This window comes from Phoenix dactylifera, unplaced genomic scaffold, assembly GCF_009389715.1.
Source record: "Phoenix dactylifera cultivar Barhee BC4 unplaced genomic scaffold, palm_55x_up_171113_PBpolish2nd_filt_p 000781F, whole genome shotgun sequence".
Classification (NCBI taxonomy): domain Eukaryota; kingdom Viridiplantae; phylum Streptophyta; class Magnoliopsida; order Arecales; family Arecaceae; genus Phoenix; species Phoenix dactylifera.
Window position 1 is genome coordinate 174,342 of NW_024068151.1, and position 14,782 is coordinate 189,123.

Sequence of the window (14,782 nt, forward strand, 5' to 3'; positions counted from 1 at the left end):
TGTTTTAGTGCAAGAAGCTCACATCAATAGACGAGGATATTCTTTTTCTGTAAACATAATTCACGAGGCTATTCATTTTTCATTCCCTTCCTCAGCCTCTTCGCATCAAGGTTAAAAGTATTTTAAAGCATTTTGTCCGGGTATCCATTCAATGACCAAGCCAAGTAAACAGTGCATTGTGTATTCTACTTTTTAACGATTGATAGAGTACCTCGTATCTAGCCCACTCCTGGTCCTACCATGCAATGCAACAGCTTAATCTGACGCAAATATTACAGATGTTATTCACAGGTAGCTTCATTTAGGGTCCCTACAGCATCACTCTCATTCATAAACTCTTTACAGGTAGCGTGTAAATGCATCAGATGTCTTGGGTCGGAAACAATATGGCCCGTTCAAATGCCAGTTTGGATAGTTGCTGTGCTGGCCTGTTAAGTGAAGCATTCATAAAAGAAGCTCGCTGAGGATAATAACAGAAAGATTAGCAACCAGAGCCTGCTGTTATCGATCATCAAAGTCGACCAGCAACTTTCAGCCCAGTTAGTTTGGATTCCATGTCAAGACGTAAGATGGAATGAATATGTTTTCCAAGCACGTAATGGAAACATGGACATTGCCCATCAAGGGCTTATAATGCATAGAATGTATCAACCACATGGAGTTATCATCATAAAATACATATCTGAGGTGTAAAGCATAGGAGCTCCTGCAAAGCAACAAGAATGACATCAATTCACTCGAATCCAATACAGAAGATATACTCAGGAAATTCTAATAACTGACATGATCTATCAGTCAAGTAACATCAAAAACCAAACAATTACAGCAGTCAAAAATAGCAAGGTTAAAAATCTTGAAAGCTAGGAAGAGAGTGAGGAGGGACATCGAGCCAACAATCTTGAGGTATGGAGCCTCATTGCAGTCATTGCAACTGAGTAAATTTATTCGCATGACAGCACGCAAACAATGTTAGAGAATGCATCTTACTGCTGATAGCAGATATCTGAGATATGTTTACTCGACTTGATGAAAGAGTAGATGCCCTACAAGCCAATCGCAATATGTATTGCGAAAAGTTTTTTCTTTTGATTTGTCCAAATCATGTACATGACATTTAAATATGAATAAAGGCGTTATGTTTTATCATATGCTGTTGATTATATTTATGATAAACTCCTTAGATTAGGGCAATGGTTTTAAGACTATGATGAGATCATACTAGTGAGACTTAAAATCCTAAAATCCTAATCTTAAATATTCCCAGTCATTGGTACATTGAGTCGGGGATCAATGATTACCGGAAAGACTGGCATGTCTTATGTATGCTCGATGCAGAGGATGATTGATCTCACAATCATTTGTGTGGAGACACTAATATAAAGATGTGGGTGCTCATTAGAGGAATGAGTTCACTGAATTGACCTACAAAGAGAAATCTTATGAAGTCTTACTTACATGTCAAAAGATGATTCTCTTAGTGGGAGTTGTGCAACTGATCCTATGACCTGAGATCACCATGGTATCTTGTGCACATGAACCCATATTTTGGTTTACACTCATTCATGACAATAAGTTATGTACGAGGTCTTCTGGATATGGTGAATTGTGTACGAAGATTATGAGTAGGTCAACAAGGAATTAATCACTTCTAGTAAGAGAAGATAGCATCCTATTTATTCTAATCATATGATAATTCAGGAAGCCTTTGATCAAAGCAGAATGAAAATTAGAAAGAGTTTCTAATGTTTCATTATTTGAATTATCATTAAAAGATTGAGAAAAATATGAATATGAAATTGAGTTTGACATATATTCATACTCATATACATATTTGGGATGCAGTTTGATTAAAGGATTGAATTGCATGGTAACTTGCCACTGAAGGGTATTTTTGGTATTTCCACCAAATTCCATATTTTCCGGGTAGACATGACACGTTGCTAGACGTCAATCTTGTCTTATAGGTTTGATCGAATTAAAGAGTTTAATTCGATCACCAATTAGAAAGGATTCTAATTGTTAAGTTTGGGTTCGCACAGTTTGGACTTAAATCGATTAGAAGAGTTCTAATCAAGTTGGGTCAACTTGCACTCACACCTATTGCTGGCTAAGTATGGAACCCAATGGGTCACACACAAGAAAACTTATTAAGGGTCTAATTGGATTAGATCATGTTTGCAAGATAGACATCCTAGCAGGTGTTGCAAACCCTTAGCTCTTGATTCGAATTGGATTCGAATCTGATTCTTAATTGATCTAATTTGATTAGATCATCTTCTAATATGGGTTAGCCAAGAGTTGGCACCTAATTGGCTTGGTTTGAGTCTAATTGGATTAGATTTAATAAATCATTCAATCTAGACCGTTAGATCTTGATCTACCGTTGGATGAAGACATAATGGAGAGTTGGTTTAACCCAATTGGATTGGGTTAGAGAATGGCTATCATAATTGACCATTGGATCTTAATCCCACCATTGGATGAAGACATAATGGGTCAAGTAAATGGCGCCTTGCATTGGAGCCCTTGGATCATCATCATGAAAGATCAAGAGGTGAGGCATGATGGACATGTGATTAGCATGTGATGTTGACTTGGTCAAAATATGGCACCACATGAAAGGACATATCATTTGATACACCTCTTCACTTGATCTGCACCTCCTCTTATTTGATATGGCCCTTAGATGATGTCCTTTCATGAAAGGATGTGTGGATGGGATGCATCCCTTGGAGATGCATCCCTACACCTATTATAAATAGGCTAGCACTCCATGGGTTTCATCATTCCAACTCCACCCCACTCCTCTCTTCTTTCTTTCTTACATTAGTTTCTTTCTTTCTAGCATTGCTTCTAGTGTGTCCTAAGCCAAGACAAGGTGGTCTTCTTTAGGACAAAAGGATTAGAAGTGATTTTAGAAGGTTAAAGAAAAATAGAAAGAAAGGAAAGCAAGCCATTAGAGTTCTTTAAGAATTCTGCATTAAGGATCAAAGTCTTTGGAGCTTAAGACTTAAATCAAGTTTTCGTGTGGATCAACGTTGGAGAGTGAACACTTGGGCACCTAGTGGAAATTCTGCATATTGGATTAGCGTTAGAGGTATTCTTCTATTTCTGCATTTATATTATATTATTTGATTGCTTCCATTAAGGTGATCTTGGCTTATAAGGGTTTTATGTTAAGAAACTTTATCAAGAAATTTTTAAAATTCCTAACTTCCGCTGCGCATTATAACATGCTAAAACCCTTCAGTGGTATCAGAGCCATCCTTAATTGGTTCAATCAAATAATTATATATGATGTATGATTATTAATTTACTATGAGATAGTAATGTCATATGCTTAATGAAATGCTGAAATATATGATTCATATATGATATGATATGTAATAAAATGTCATGATATGAAATTTTCCATATGAAAATATGTTGAAGCATGTTAATTAGTTGCTTATGATTTATACATGCTATGAGATAGCTATGATGCATGATAGCTTATTTTATATATGTTAAATGTATGTTACAATTAAAGAATGTGCTAGAGACTAGTAAGCCCTCAATAAAAATTATATTAAGTCATAGTGTTGAAAAACTTTGAGCTAACCCATTCTAGAACAATTAATCTAATTGGTGTCTAAGGAAAGCACTAAAGGTGGTTACTTAATTAGGACCTTACTCTCTGAGTAAGGGGAGCCTCCCACCTGCTTACCTGGCCAATTGTTTGATTGCCTATTATGGATAAGCTTAATATTGATATAACACTATTGATAGCCTTCCTTCATGCCTCGATATTATTATGTCAAGATCCATGCTAGTTTGTTGTGCTAACACAAAACTTGCAATGGGGACTGATGTTATACTGTCTTGGTGCATTAAGATGCTTATGGCATATTTTAATATATTGCCTTGTTGTGCAACCACAAGGGCAATATTATTCGAATATGACTATATGGAAATGAAGGGTTTGACTTAACTAAAATATTATTGTTTGTTGTGCTAACACAAGGCAATAAGTATTTTAAGAGGACAAGATAAAGTTGAGAATTGCATGAGATGCAATTGGAAAGAGGTTCCTACCTTTGAACTCATAAGAGTTTGTTGTGTAAACACAAGGCTTTTTATGATGAATTAGGATCTCAACCCTACTAAGAAAAATTATATTTTCACGTTTATCATAGGAGAGGGCTATGATATTCGATAAAAATAGTAGGAGACAAATTAGATTAAAGTCCTTATCTAGTTGCAAACATGTCATCATGATTGGTCTGCTTATATTAGTTATGTTCTTGCATATGTAGAATTATTAAATGGCTTCTTCACTTTCACTAAAAGGCATCTTAGATGCCAACAAGTTGACCGGACCAAACTATGTGGACTGGTTGAGGAATTTAAAGATAGTACTCACTCAGGAGAAAATTTCCTATATACTTGAAACCCCTGATCTTGGAGATCTAGGGGATGATGCTACAGAAGAGGAGGTTGCCACACATAAGATGTGGAAAAATGACAGTGTGACTGTCAAATGTATCATACTTGCCTCTATGAGCAATGAATTACAAAGGCAACATGAAGGCATGGACACTCAATCCATACTTCTCAATTTAAAAGAGTCGTATGGAGAACAAAGCAGGACTGCTAGGTATGAGATATCTAAGCAGTTGTTCCGTGCTAGAATGAATGAAGGAACTCCAGTGCAAAACTATGTTCTTATGGTTATAGACTTGATCACCAGATTAAGTCAATTAGGTTTTGCTATGGATAGTGAGCTCAGTCAGGATTTGATCCTGCAATCACTGCCTGATTCATTCTCTCAGTTTGTTGTGAACTTTCACATGAACAAGCTGAACACCTCCCTGCCCGAGCTGTTAAATATGCTCAAAACAGCTGAAGGCCATATTAAGAAGGATAAAGGTCCACTCCTTCTTATAGATGGCACCTCTAAGAGAAAATCGGGCAATAAGGGTTCTAAGAAAAGATTGAACCCTAAGAGTAGCATCAAAAAGAAAAAAGGAAAGAAAAACTCCGGATCAAGTACCTGTTTTCATTGCGGCAAAGCTGGACACTGGAAAAGGAATTGCAAGAGTTTTCTTGCAAGTATGAAGACCGATGCAAGAGTTGCATCAAAAGGTATGTTTATGTTACATGCCAACTTGTCATTAAGTTCTTCAAATTCAAATTCATGGGTATTGGATACCGGCTGTGGTTTTCACATTTGCAAATCTTTGCATGGACTACAGAAAATTAAAATTTTGAAGAAAGGTGACTTCGAGCTGTATGGCGCTGGAGGAGAGTCCATCCAGGCTGAAGCTGTTGGAACTTACAACTTGGAATTGCCTTCGGGAAAGCTCCTACAATTAGAAGATTGTTATTATATGCCCAAAATTATTAGAAATGTAATTTCCATTCCTTTGTTGTTAAAGAAAGGTTTTGAAATTAATGGAAAGGGCAATGGTTGCTCTATTTATTTTTCTAATAAGCATCTTTGCAATGGCATTATGAAAAATGATCTTCTAGTTTTATTACTTAATGACAATGTCTTTCATATTAATAAAAGCAATAAAAGAAAGAGAGAGGAAGTGAATAATACCCTCCTTTGGCATTGCCGACTTGGTCACATAAGTGAATCAAGAATCAACAAGTTATACAAAGAAGAGTTCTTTGATCCTTATGATTATGAATCATTAGGAACTTGTGAATCTTGTCTTATGGGAAAAATGACCAAGTCTCCATTCACTGGACATGGAGAAAGGGCAAGTGAGTTATTAGGACTTATACATACAGATGTATGTGGTCCTATGACAACTTCAGCTAGAGGTGGATACTCTTACTTCATCACATTCACTGATGATTTATCAAGGTTCGGATTTGTGTATCTTATGAAACATAAATACGAAGCCTTTGATAAGTTTAAAGAGTATCAAAGTATGGTTGAAAAACAAACCGGAAAGTGTATTAAAATCCTTCGATCTGATCGAGGAGGTGAATACCTTTCTAGTGAATTTTTAAATCATCTTAAAGAAAAGAGCATTCTCTCTGAATGGACACCTCCGTATACGCCACAACTAAATGGTGTAGCTGAACGGAGGAATCGTACTCTATTAGATATGGTAAGGTCCATGATGTGCTTTACAGATCTTCCTATTTCCTTCTGGGGTTATGCCTTAGAAACTGCTACATATGTGCTAAACAGGATACCTTCAAAATCTGTATCTAGTACTCCATATGAGATATGGAGAGGTAGAAAGCCCAATCTTAAATATTTTAAAATATGGGGCTGCCAAGCATATGTCAAAAGAAATTTTGGACATAAGCTAAGTGTTAGATCAGATAAATGTACATTTATAGGTTATTCCAAAGAAAGTATTGGATATCTCTTCTATCACCCTACTGAACAAAAGGTATTTGTTAGTAGGCATGCCACTTTCTTAGAAAAAGAGTTTATCTTAGAAAAGGGCAGTGAAAGAAGAATTGAACTTAATGAAGTTCAAGACCTACAAATAGAAACACAAGAAATTCTTCAACCAGATGTACCCATTGATGAAGTACAACCACAACACACATCTCCTCTCCAAAGGTCAGATAGAGTGCGAAATGCACCTAAGAGGTATGGGTTTATCATTGAGAATGATGAAGCCCACATCGTCGAAAATGATGATCCTCTGACCTATTCGGAAGCTATCATGAGTAATGACTCTAACAAATGGTTAGAAGCTATGAAATCCGAAATAGACTCTATGTATACCAACCAAGTATGGACTTTGGTTGATGCACCAGAAGGTGTAAACCCTATAGGTTGCAAATGGGTCTATAAGAAGAAGATTGGAGCAGATGGCCAAGTAGAAACCTACAAGGCTAGATTGGTGGCAAAAGGTTTCAGGCAAAAGCAAGGAATTGACTATGATGAAACTTTTTCACCAGTTGCCATGCTTAAATCTATTCGGATTTTGCTTGCAATAGCTGCATACTATGATTATGAAATTTGGCAGATGGATGTCAAAACCGCCTTCCTTAATGGTTATCTTGAGGAAGAGGTTTACATGACACAGCCAGAAGGATTTGTCTCAAGTGGGAGAGCAAATCAAGTATGCAAGCTTAAGAGATCCATTTATGGATTAAAGCAAGCATCGAGGAGTTGGAACATCCGTTTTGATACAACAGTCAAAGAGTTTGGTTTTATCAAAAATGTGGATGAACCATGTGTGTACAAGAAGACTAGTGGGAGTGCCGTTGTCTTCTTAATATTGTATGTAGATGACATACTAATCATTGAAAATGATATTCCAATGTTACAATCGGTCAAGACTTGGCTATCAAAAAGCTTTTCCATGAAAGACTTGGGAGAAGCATCCTATATACTTGGTATAAAGATCTATAGGGATAGATCTAAAAGGATGCTAGGCTTGTCCCAGTCTAGGTACATAGATCATGTGCTAAAAAGATTCAGCATGGAAGGAAGTAAAAGAGGTTACTTACCTATGAGTCATGGCATACGTCTCTCTAAGAAGATGTCTCCTAAGACATCTGAAGAGAGGAATAGAATGAATTCTATTCCCTATGCTTCGGCAGTAGGATCAATTATGTATGCTATGCTATGTACTAGGCCTGATGTTGCTTATGCCTTAGGCATAACAAGCAGATTCCAGGCTGATCCAGGAGAAAATCATTGGATAGCTGTGAAAAATATTCTTAAGTACTTAAGAAGGACTAAAGATATTTTTCTAGTTTATGGAGGATCTGAGTTGAAACTAGTAGGATTTTATGATTCTAGTTTTCAATCAGATCCAGATGATAGCAAGTCCACTTCAGGATATGTCTTTACCCTAAATGGTGGTGCAGTGAGCTGGAAGAGTTCCAAGCAGTAAACTGTAGCTGACTCAACTACTGAGGCAGAATACATCGCTGTAAGTGAAGCCGCTAAGGAAGCTGTCTGGATGAAGAAGTTCATCGCTGAGTTGGGAGTAGTTCCTGAGATTGCTGGACCAGTTTCAGTTTATTGTGACAACACTGGAGCTGTTGCTCAAGCAAAGGAACCAAGATCTCATCACAAATCCAAGCACATTCTAAGACGCTTCCACCTCGTTCGAGAGATCGTCGAGAGACAAGACATAGTCATTGAACGAGTAGACACAAAGAACAACTTAGCAGACCCGTTCACTAAAGCTCTACCACAACAGCAGTTCGATCGCCACCTCGATTGTATGGGGATAAAATATAAGAGCGATTGGCTTTAGTGCAAGTGGGAGATTGAAAGAGTAGATGCCCTACAAGCCAATCGCAATATGTATTGCGAAAGGTTTTTTCTTTTGATTTGTCCAAATCATGTACATGACATTTAAATATGAATAAAGGCGTTATGTTTTATCATATGCTGTTGATTATATTTATGATAAACTCCTTAGATTAGGGCAATGGTTTTAAGACTATGATGAGATCATACTAGTGAGACTTAAAATCCTAAAATCCTAATCTTAAATATTCCCAGTCATTGGTACATTGAGTCGGGGATCAATGATTACCGGAAAGACTGGCATGTCTTATGTATGCTCGATGCAGAGGATGATTGATCTCACAATCATTTGTGTGGAGACACTAATATAAAGATGTGGGTGCTCATTAGAGGAATGAGTTCACTGAATTGACCTACAAAGAGAAATCTTATGAAGTCTTACTTACATGTCAAAAGATGATTCTCTTAGTGGGAGTTGTGCAACTGATCCTATGACCTGAGATCACCATGGTATCTTGTGCACATGAACCCATATTTTGGTTTACACTCATTCATGACAATAAGTTATGTACGAGGTCTTCTGGATATGGTGAATTGTGTACGAAGATTATGAGTAGGTCAACAAGGAATTAATCACTTCTAGTAAGAGAAGATAGCATCCTATTTATTCTAATCATATGATAATTCAGGAAGCCTTTGATCAAAGCAGAATGAAAATTAGAAAGAGTTTCTAATGTTTCATTATTTGAATTATCATTAAAAGATTGAGAAAAATATGAATATGAAATTGAGTTTGACATATATTCATACTCATATACATATTTGGGATGCAGTTTGATTAAAGGATTGAATTGCATGGTAACTTGCCACTGAAGGGTATTTTTGGTATTTCCACCAAATTCCATATTTTCCGGGTAGACATGACACGTTGCTAGACGTCAATCTTGTCTTATAGGTTTGATCGAATTAAAGAGTTTAATTCGATCACCAATTAAAAAGGATTCTAATTGTTAAGTTTGGGTTCGCGCAGTTTGGACTTAAATCGATTAGAAGAGTTCTAATCAAGTTGGGTCAACTTGCACTCACACCTATTGCTGGCTAAGTATGGAACCCAATGGGTCACACATAAGAAAACTTATTAAGGGTCTAATTGGATTAGATCATGTTTGCAAGATAGACATCCTAGCAGGTGTTGCAAACCCTTAGCTCTTGATTCGAATTGGATTCGAATCTGATTCTTAATTGATCTAATTTGATTAGATCATCTTCTAATATGGGTTAGCCAAGAGTTGGCACCTAATTGGCTTGGTTTGAGTCTAATTGGATTAGATTTAATAAATCATTCAATCTAGACCGTTAGATCTTGATCTACCGTTGGATGAAGACATAATGGAGAGTTGGTTTAACCCAATTGGATTGGGTTAGAGGATGGCTATCATAATTGACCATTGGATCTTAATCCCACCATTGGATGAAGACATAATGGGTCAAGTAAATGGCGCCTTGCATTGGAGCCCTTGGATCATCATCATGAAAGATCAAGAGGTGAGGCATGATGGACATGTGATTAGCATGTGATGTTGACTTGGTCAAAATATGGCACCACATGAAAGGACATATCATTTGATACACCTCTTCACTTGATCTGCACCTCCTCTTATTTGATATGGCCCTTAGATGATGTCCTTTTATGAAAGGATGTGTGGATGGGATGCATCCCTTGGAGATGCATCCCTACACCTATTATAAATAGGCTAGCACTCCATGGGTTTCATCATTCCAACTCCACCCCACTCCTCTCTTCTTTCTTTCTTACATTAGTTTCTTTCTTTCTAGCATTGCTTCTAGTGTGTCCTAAGCCAAGACAAGGTGGTCTTCTTTAGGACAAAAGGATTAGAAGTGATTTTAGAAGGTTAAAGAAAAATAGAAAGAAAGGAAAGCAAGCCATTAGAGTTCTTTAAGAATTCTGCATTAAGGATCAAAGTCTTTGGAGCTTAAGACTTAAATCAAGTTTTCGTGTGGATCAACGTTGGAGGGTGAACACTTGGGTACCTAGTGGAAATTCTGCATATTGGATTAGCGTTAGAGGTATTCTTCTATTTCTGCATTTATATTATATTATTTGATTGCTTCCATTAAGGTGATCTTGGCTTATAAGGGTTTTATGTTAAGGAACTTTATCAAGAAATTTTTAAAATTCCTAACTTCCGCTGCGCATTATAACATACTAAAACCCTTCACTTGAGTCATCCAAAAAGGGTTTGTGATGCTTACCTGATGGCTTGATTTCAAATTAAGATGAATCGAGAAGGTTTCTTGTACATTATTCGACAATTGCTCTTTTATTCGTAGTATGAACCGTGAAGAATCTATAATAAAGACACTTTAGAGTAACTCCTCACACCACTCAGCTGCATAATATGATGCAGAAAAATTTCTAGTTGTTAAAGCTCCCACTTCGGTGAAGGTACAGAGCGTCACTATTCCTGAATCAGCAAAAACCTTGGGATGCAAAGTCCAGCTTATCTATGCATCTGGGTCTGCCCTTTGGGATCCAAGAAAACTAAAATCTAAGAGTAGACTGGTTTGGAGACAATGTTTGAGTTTGGAAGGGAAAAAAAGGAAGGTTTGTTGGATAGAGAAGGTAAAATTGCAATACTAAAGAGCTTTAGGCATGGGCCTAAAGAAAGCAAGTTCTGGTTTTCAGGTTTTGATTTATAGTGTTTGCTGAAGGAAGCAGGGGTATGCAATTATGTGAATGAATTTAATGGCTCAGTACAAAATGCTTAAAAGTGGATTACTTGCGTAACCTGACCCAACTTGACTGAATTCATCCACCTTTACTCAGAAAAAATCATAGCAGAAGCATGTCCTTTTTGTATTCTCATTCTATTACTGCTCAAATTTTGCTATGATAACTAGAGCTGATGGAGAGAACTGAAACTATCAATAGTCGATATATGTAGAGACTTTCATAAACTACAGTACAAAAATTAGAAAGGCACATTAGAGCCCTGTTTATAAGTCATGGACAAGGGTTGTTCTGTTCATTCTCTTTTTATTTATCACTTTCTGTTCATGTGTTGGAAGCCTTTTGTCTTCTTCTCTTTTGTCATTTTATGAAATAGTTGTTTCATAGGAAAAGGTCATTTCACAGAAGCATTCCTAAGATGTATGTATGGTTAACCCATCAAAATCATTTGCAGTGGTTATTTGGGCATTGATTTTGAGGATGTCAATGAAGATTATGAAGGCCATTTATTTCCAGAATGCTAGTGCTGCAATCAACTTCTTTTGTCAGCCCAATATACCTTAATTATTAAGTTTGCTTTAAAAAATGAGTGCACCAGTGATTAATTATACAGGTTATTCAAGCCTCCATCATGACACCTGGTTTTCTGCAGAAACCTAAATGAGGAAAAGTCACTTACACAATTACAGTACCCTCAATTAAACCAGAGCTAGTTCCTTCAATGATGAAGAAGAAGAAAAAATGATGGAACAAACAAAGTTTTAAGTAAACCCTCTATAAAATGTTTAAGTAACAGATAAGCAGGAGTAGAAAATATAGAAATTTTGGTCAAGTATTATCTAAAAGAGGATATAGGCAGAACTAAAGAAAAGAAAAGGAGAGAAACTATAGAATTTAGTCTGCATTATCTTAAAAAGGATCGGGTAAAAATCAAGAACAAACTTAAACTAAACTCTTTCTTCTTTTTTTTAGTTTCATAATAAACACCTAAAATATGGAAAACATTTTCCATATCTGCTGGAACATTCAAATTCTTGTCTGATTAACTGTAAGCTTGTAAAAACTTGCTTGTAGCATGATCAGATTTTCATTGGCAGCTTTTAAGATTAATTCAATGCATTCCATAATCTAACTAAACTCAAATTCTTCATAATTCGTTACAACCATGGGAAGCAATCATTAAAAAGACTACTCGGTTATAATAAAAATAAACTCAAATTCGTCTTAGCTCGTCACAACCATGGCAGTTTTTGAGAATAAATATTTCAAATCAAAAGTACCTTCCACCCAAGAACTTGGATGAAACAATCTAGTTGAACACCAAAACGATGACCAAATAATTAAAGTTAGAGATCCACGAGACAAGAAAATCCTAGCTTTCAGATTAGAGTCATCTAATCGCAACCAAAGGCTCAAGAAATGCAAGCCTTTTCCCAAATTAAACAACAGGAAAAAAAAAACAAAACAAAACAGTGAAAGAACAAGACGCAAAATATGACATTATCAAAATCCTAACAAAGGGTATCTAACCTACCTCAAGATGACGCCTTTCTTGGACTCCGGCCCTCGCAGTCGGGGCTCTCGCCAAAATTCCGGGAAGGATACTTGGCGGAGGTGACGCCGACCTCGAACACGAGATCGTCGCCGGAGGACCGGATGCCGGTGATGGACCACCACCGAAAGAAGGCTCGGACCCGGATCCCGTTGACCTCGGAGATCCGGCGGTTGTTGAGCTTGCCAGTGATCCTGGAAGAGTAGGCAGCGAGGTAGTTGTCCGGGGGAAGCGTGATACGGCAGTGGTCGTCGAGATCGACGGCGAAGATGCCAGAGGTGCGGTTGAGGGAGTAGCCACAGACGTTGGTGGGGAGGAGCCCGACGGGGAAGCCGCTGCTCTTGAGCTCGTCATAGGCGGAGCTAGGATTAGGGTTAAGCTTAAGGTTAGGGTTAGGGTTAGGGTTTAGGGAACGGGAGGGATGTGGGAGAGAGAAGAAGAGGAGGGAGAGGAGGAAGAGAAGGGATCTGGCGGCCATCTTCCGTGAGGGAACGAAGGATCCCTGACCAATTTCTTCCATTATATTATATCATAACATACGGAAAAGCCGTTAGTTACCGGAGGAATGTGTGGATTGATATACACACGCCCTTTTCTCTAACACAATACCCTTATTTTGGAATTTGAAGATTTTGCATATAAACCCACGTTAAAGGTTAAAATAAAAGTAAACCTTTCATTGCCTTTTTTTTTTTTTTTTTTTTAATACTTGGTTGTACCTTTGTCCATCGTTAATCAATAACAAAAGAAAAATTATATCTTTGGGCTAATATATAGTTCAAAAAATAAAGAAACAAGCTAGAGAATACGATTGCTCCAGGCATCAACACATAAATTTTCTTAAACTCTTCCGAGCCTTTTGATCATGCATTTTTCAAAGAAAGAAAGAAATCTCTATTGCGATATTATTAATCATTAATAAATGCATGTAATCATTTTAACTTTTTAAATAATTACTCTACTCTTATTTTTTTCTTTTTAATTCCAAAATTATTTGAATTAGCTTTCGATTCCCATACTAAGCGACAACTTATCCTAACAAGACATTTTTAAAATGGTTGAGAGCATAATAACTAATTTTATATTAATAATGATAAATTGTTTTAAGTAATTGGCTATGGTAAACATCTCCATCTCAATAGAAATTGACTAATATTGACATCGAGTGCCCCCACATGATATCTAGGGCTTACATTTTTATTATTTCAATTGATATAGACTATTATATTTTAAACTACTAATTGACATGATCCTACTATATTCATTGAGATTATATTAATATATCGATCAAATTCTTTTCAATCATTTAATATTTTAAATATATTTTATAGAAATATAAATAATAAAATATAAAAATATTTAATCTTAAATTTATTATATTGATCAAGATATGAATATCTTGAATTGTATAAAATGTGAGATGTTTTCAAAATTTTCTACATTTACATATATATTGGTCAAGATATTGATTCATCTCACTGTAGGTTAGAATGGTCACTCATTAAGATGGGCTACAATCTTTGTATTTAGAAATCTTAGTAGTGACATAATACTATGCAAGAAGCCAAGAATACCACAAAAGAAGTATGTCTCTCTAATAACAAGGTTTGATGGGGGGTTAGATGCCAAAATGTCTAATTTCGGAGTATTTAGTATAAAGAGAGTACAGATATCGACGTTAATTTTCTATAAATATATTTATGTATTACACCAAAAAGAGCCCCCAGCTCTCCACCCATGTCACAGAGGAGCTGCCACCCCGTCGCAAGTGCAAAGAATCGATAGATGCTTACTCACTCAATACAAGGTCCAAGTTTCCGGGTTCTTTTAAGGATACATCTTGTGTACGAGCTACAAATAGTTTAACACGTGGTATCATTAAATGAACAGGTGTCACGCGCTAGCCACCTTTTAAAGCTTTATACAGATCGAATTCGCGAGGTTCTTTTGACCTCGATTTTTTTTGGGGGGAGGGGGGTTGGGTGGGGGGTGAAAGGCAAAATTAGAAATTGGACACCGATAAACACCAAATATTTCTAATAATATTATAAAAGACCAGATTTGCAGCCTTTCTTAGCAGCACCACCGCAGCTAAAATTTATTTTCTTTTGTGCATTTTTATATATTAGTTCATAAAATATTTCATATTTATATTTATATTTTGATCTGTATAACATGTTGTTTAAATATCTTTCAAATTAAATATCTTTCAAACTAACATGTATGTGAACTGCAACTACCAGTCAACCATCAT

The 14,782-nt window shown here is 36.4% G+C and overlaps 1 protein-coding gene across 1 annotated transcript; it reads right to left on the reverse strand.

Annotated features, from left to right (window-relative positions):
• Window positions 1–465: 465 nt before the first annotated feature.
• LOC103696975 lies at window positions 466–13,046 on the reverse strand. The gene is made up of 2 exons (XM_008778719.4): window positions 12,511–13,046; window positions 466–706 (listed from the first exon to the last, which is right to left on the reverse strand). Exon 1 carries the CDS (start codon window positions 13,004–13,006, stop codon window positions 12,512–12,514), a length of 495 nt encoding a protein of 164 aa, XP_008776941.3. The 5' UTR covers window positions 13,007–13,046; the 3' UTR covers window positions 466–706; window position 12,511.
• Between the last annotated feature and the right edge of the window lie 1,736 nt (window positions 13,047–14,782).

Coding starts and splice junctions, on each gene's coding strand:
- LOC103696975 (XM_008778719.4), bottom strand. CDS start 13,006: ATGGCCGCCAGATCCCTTCTCTTCCTCCTCTCCCTCCTCTTCTTCTCT.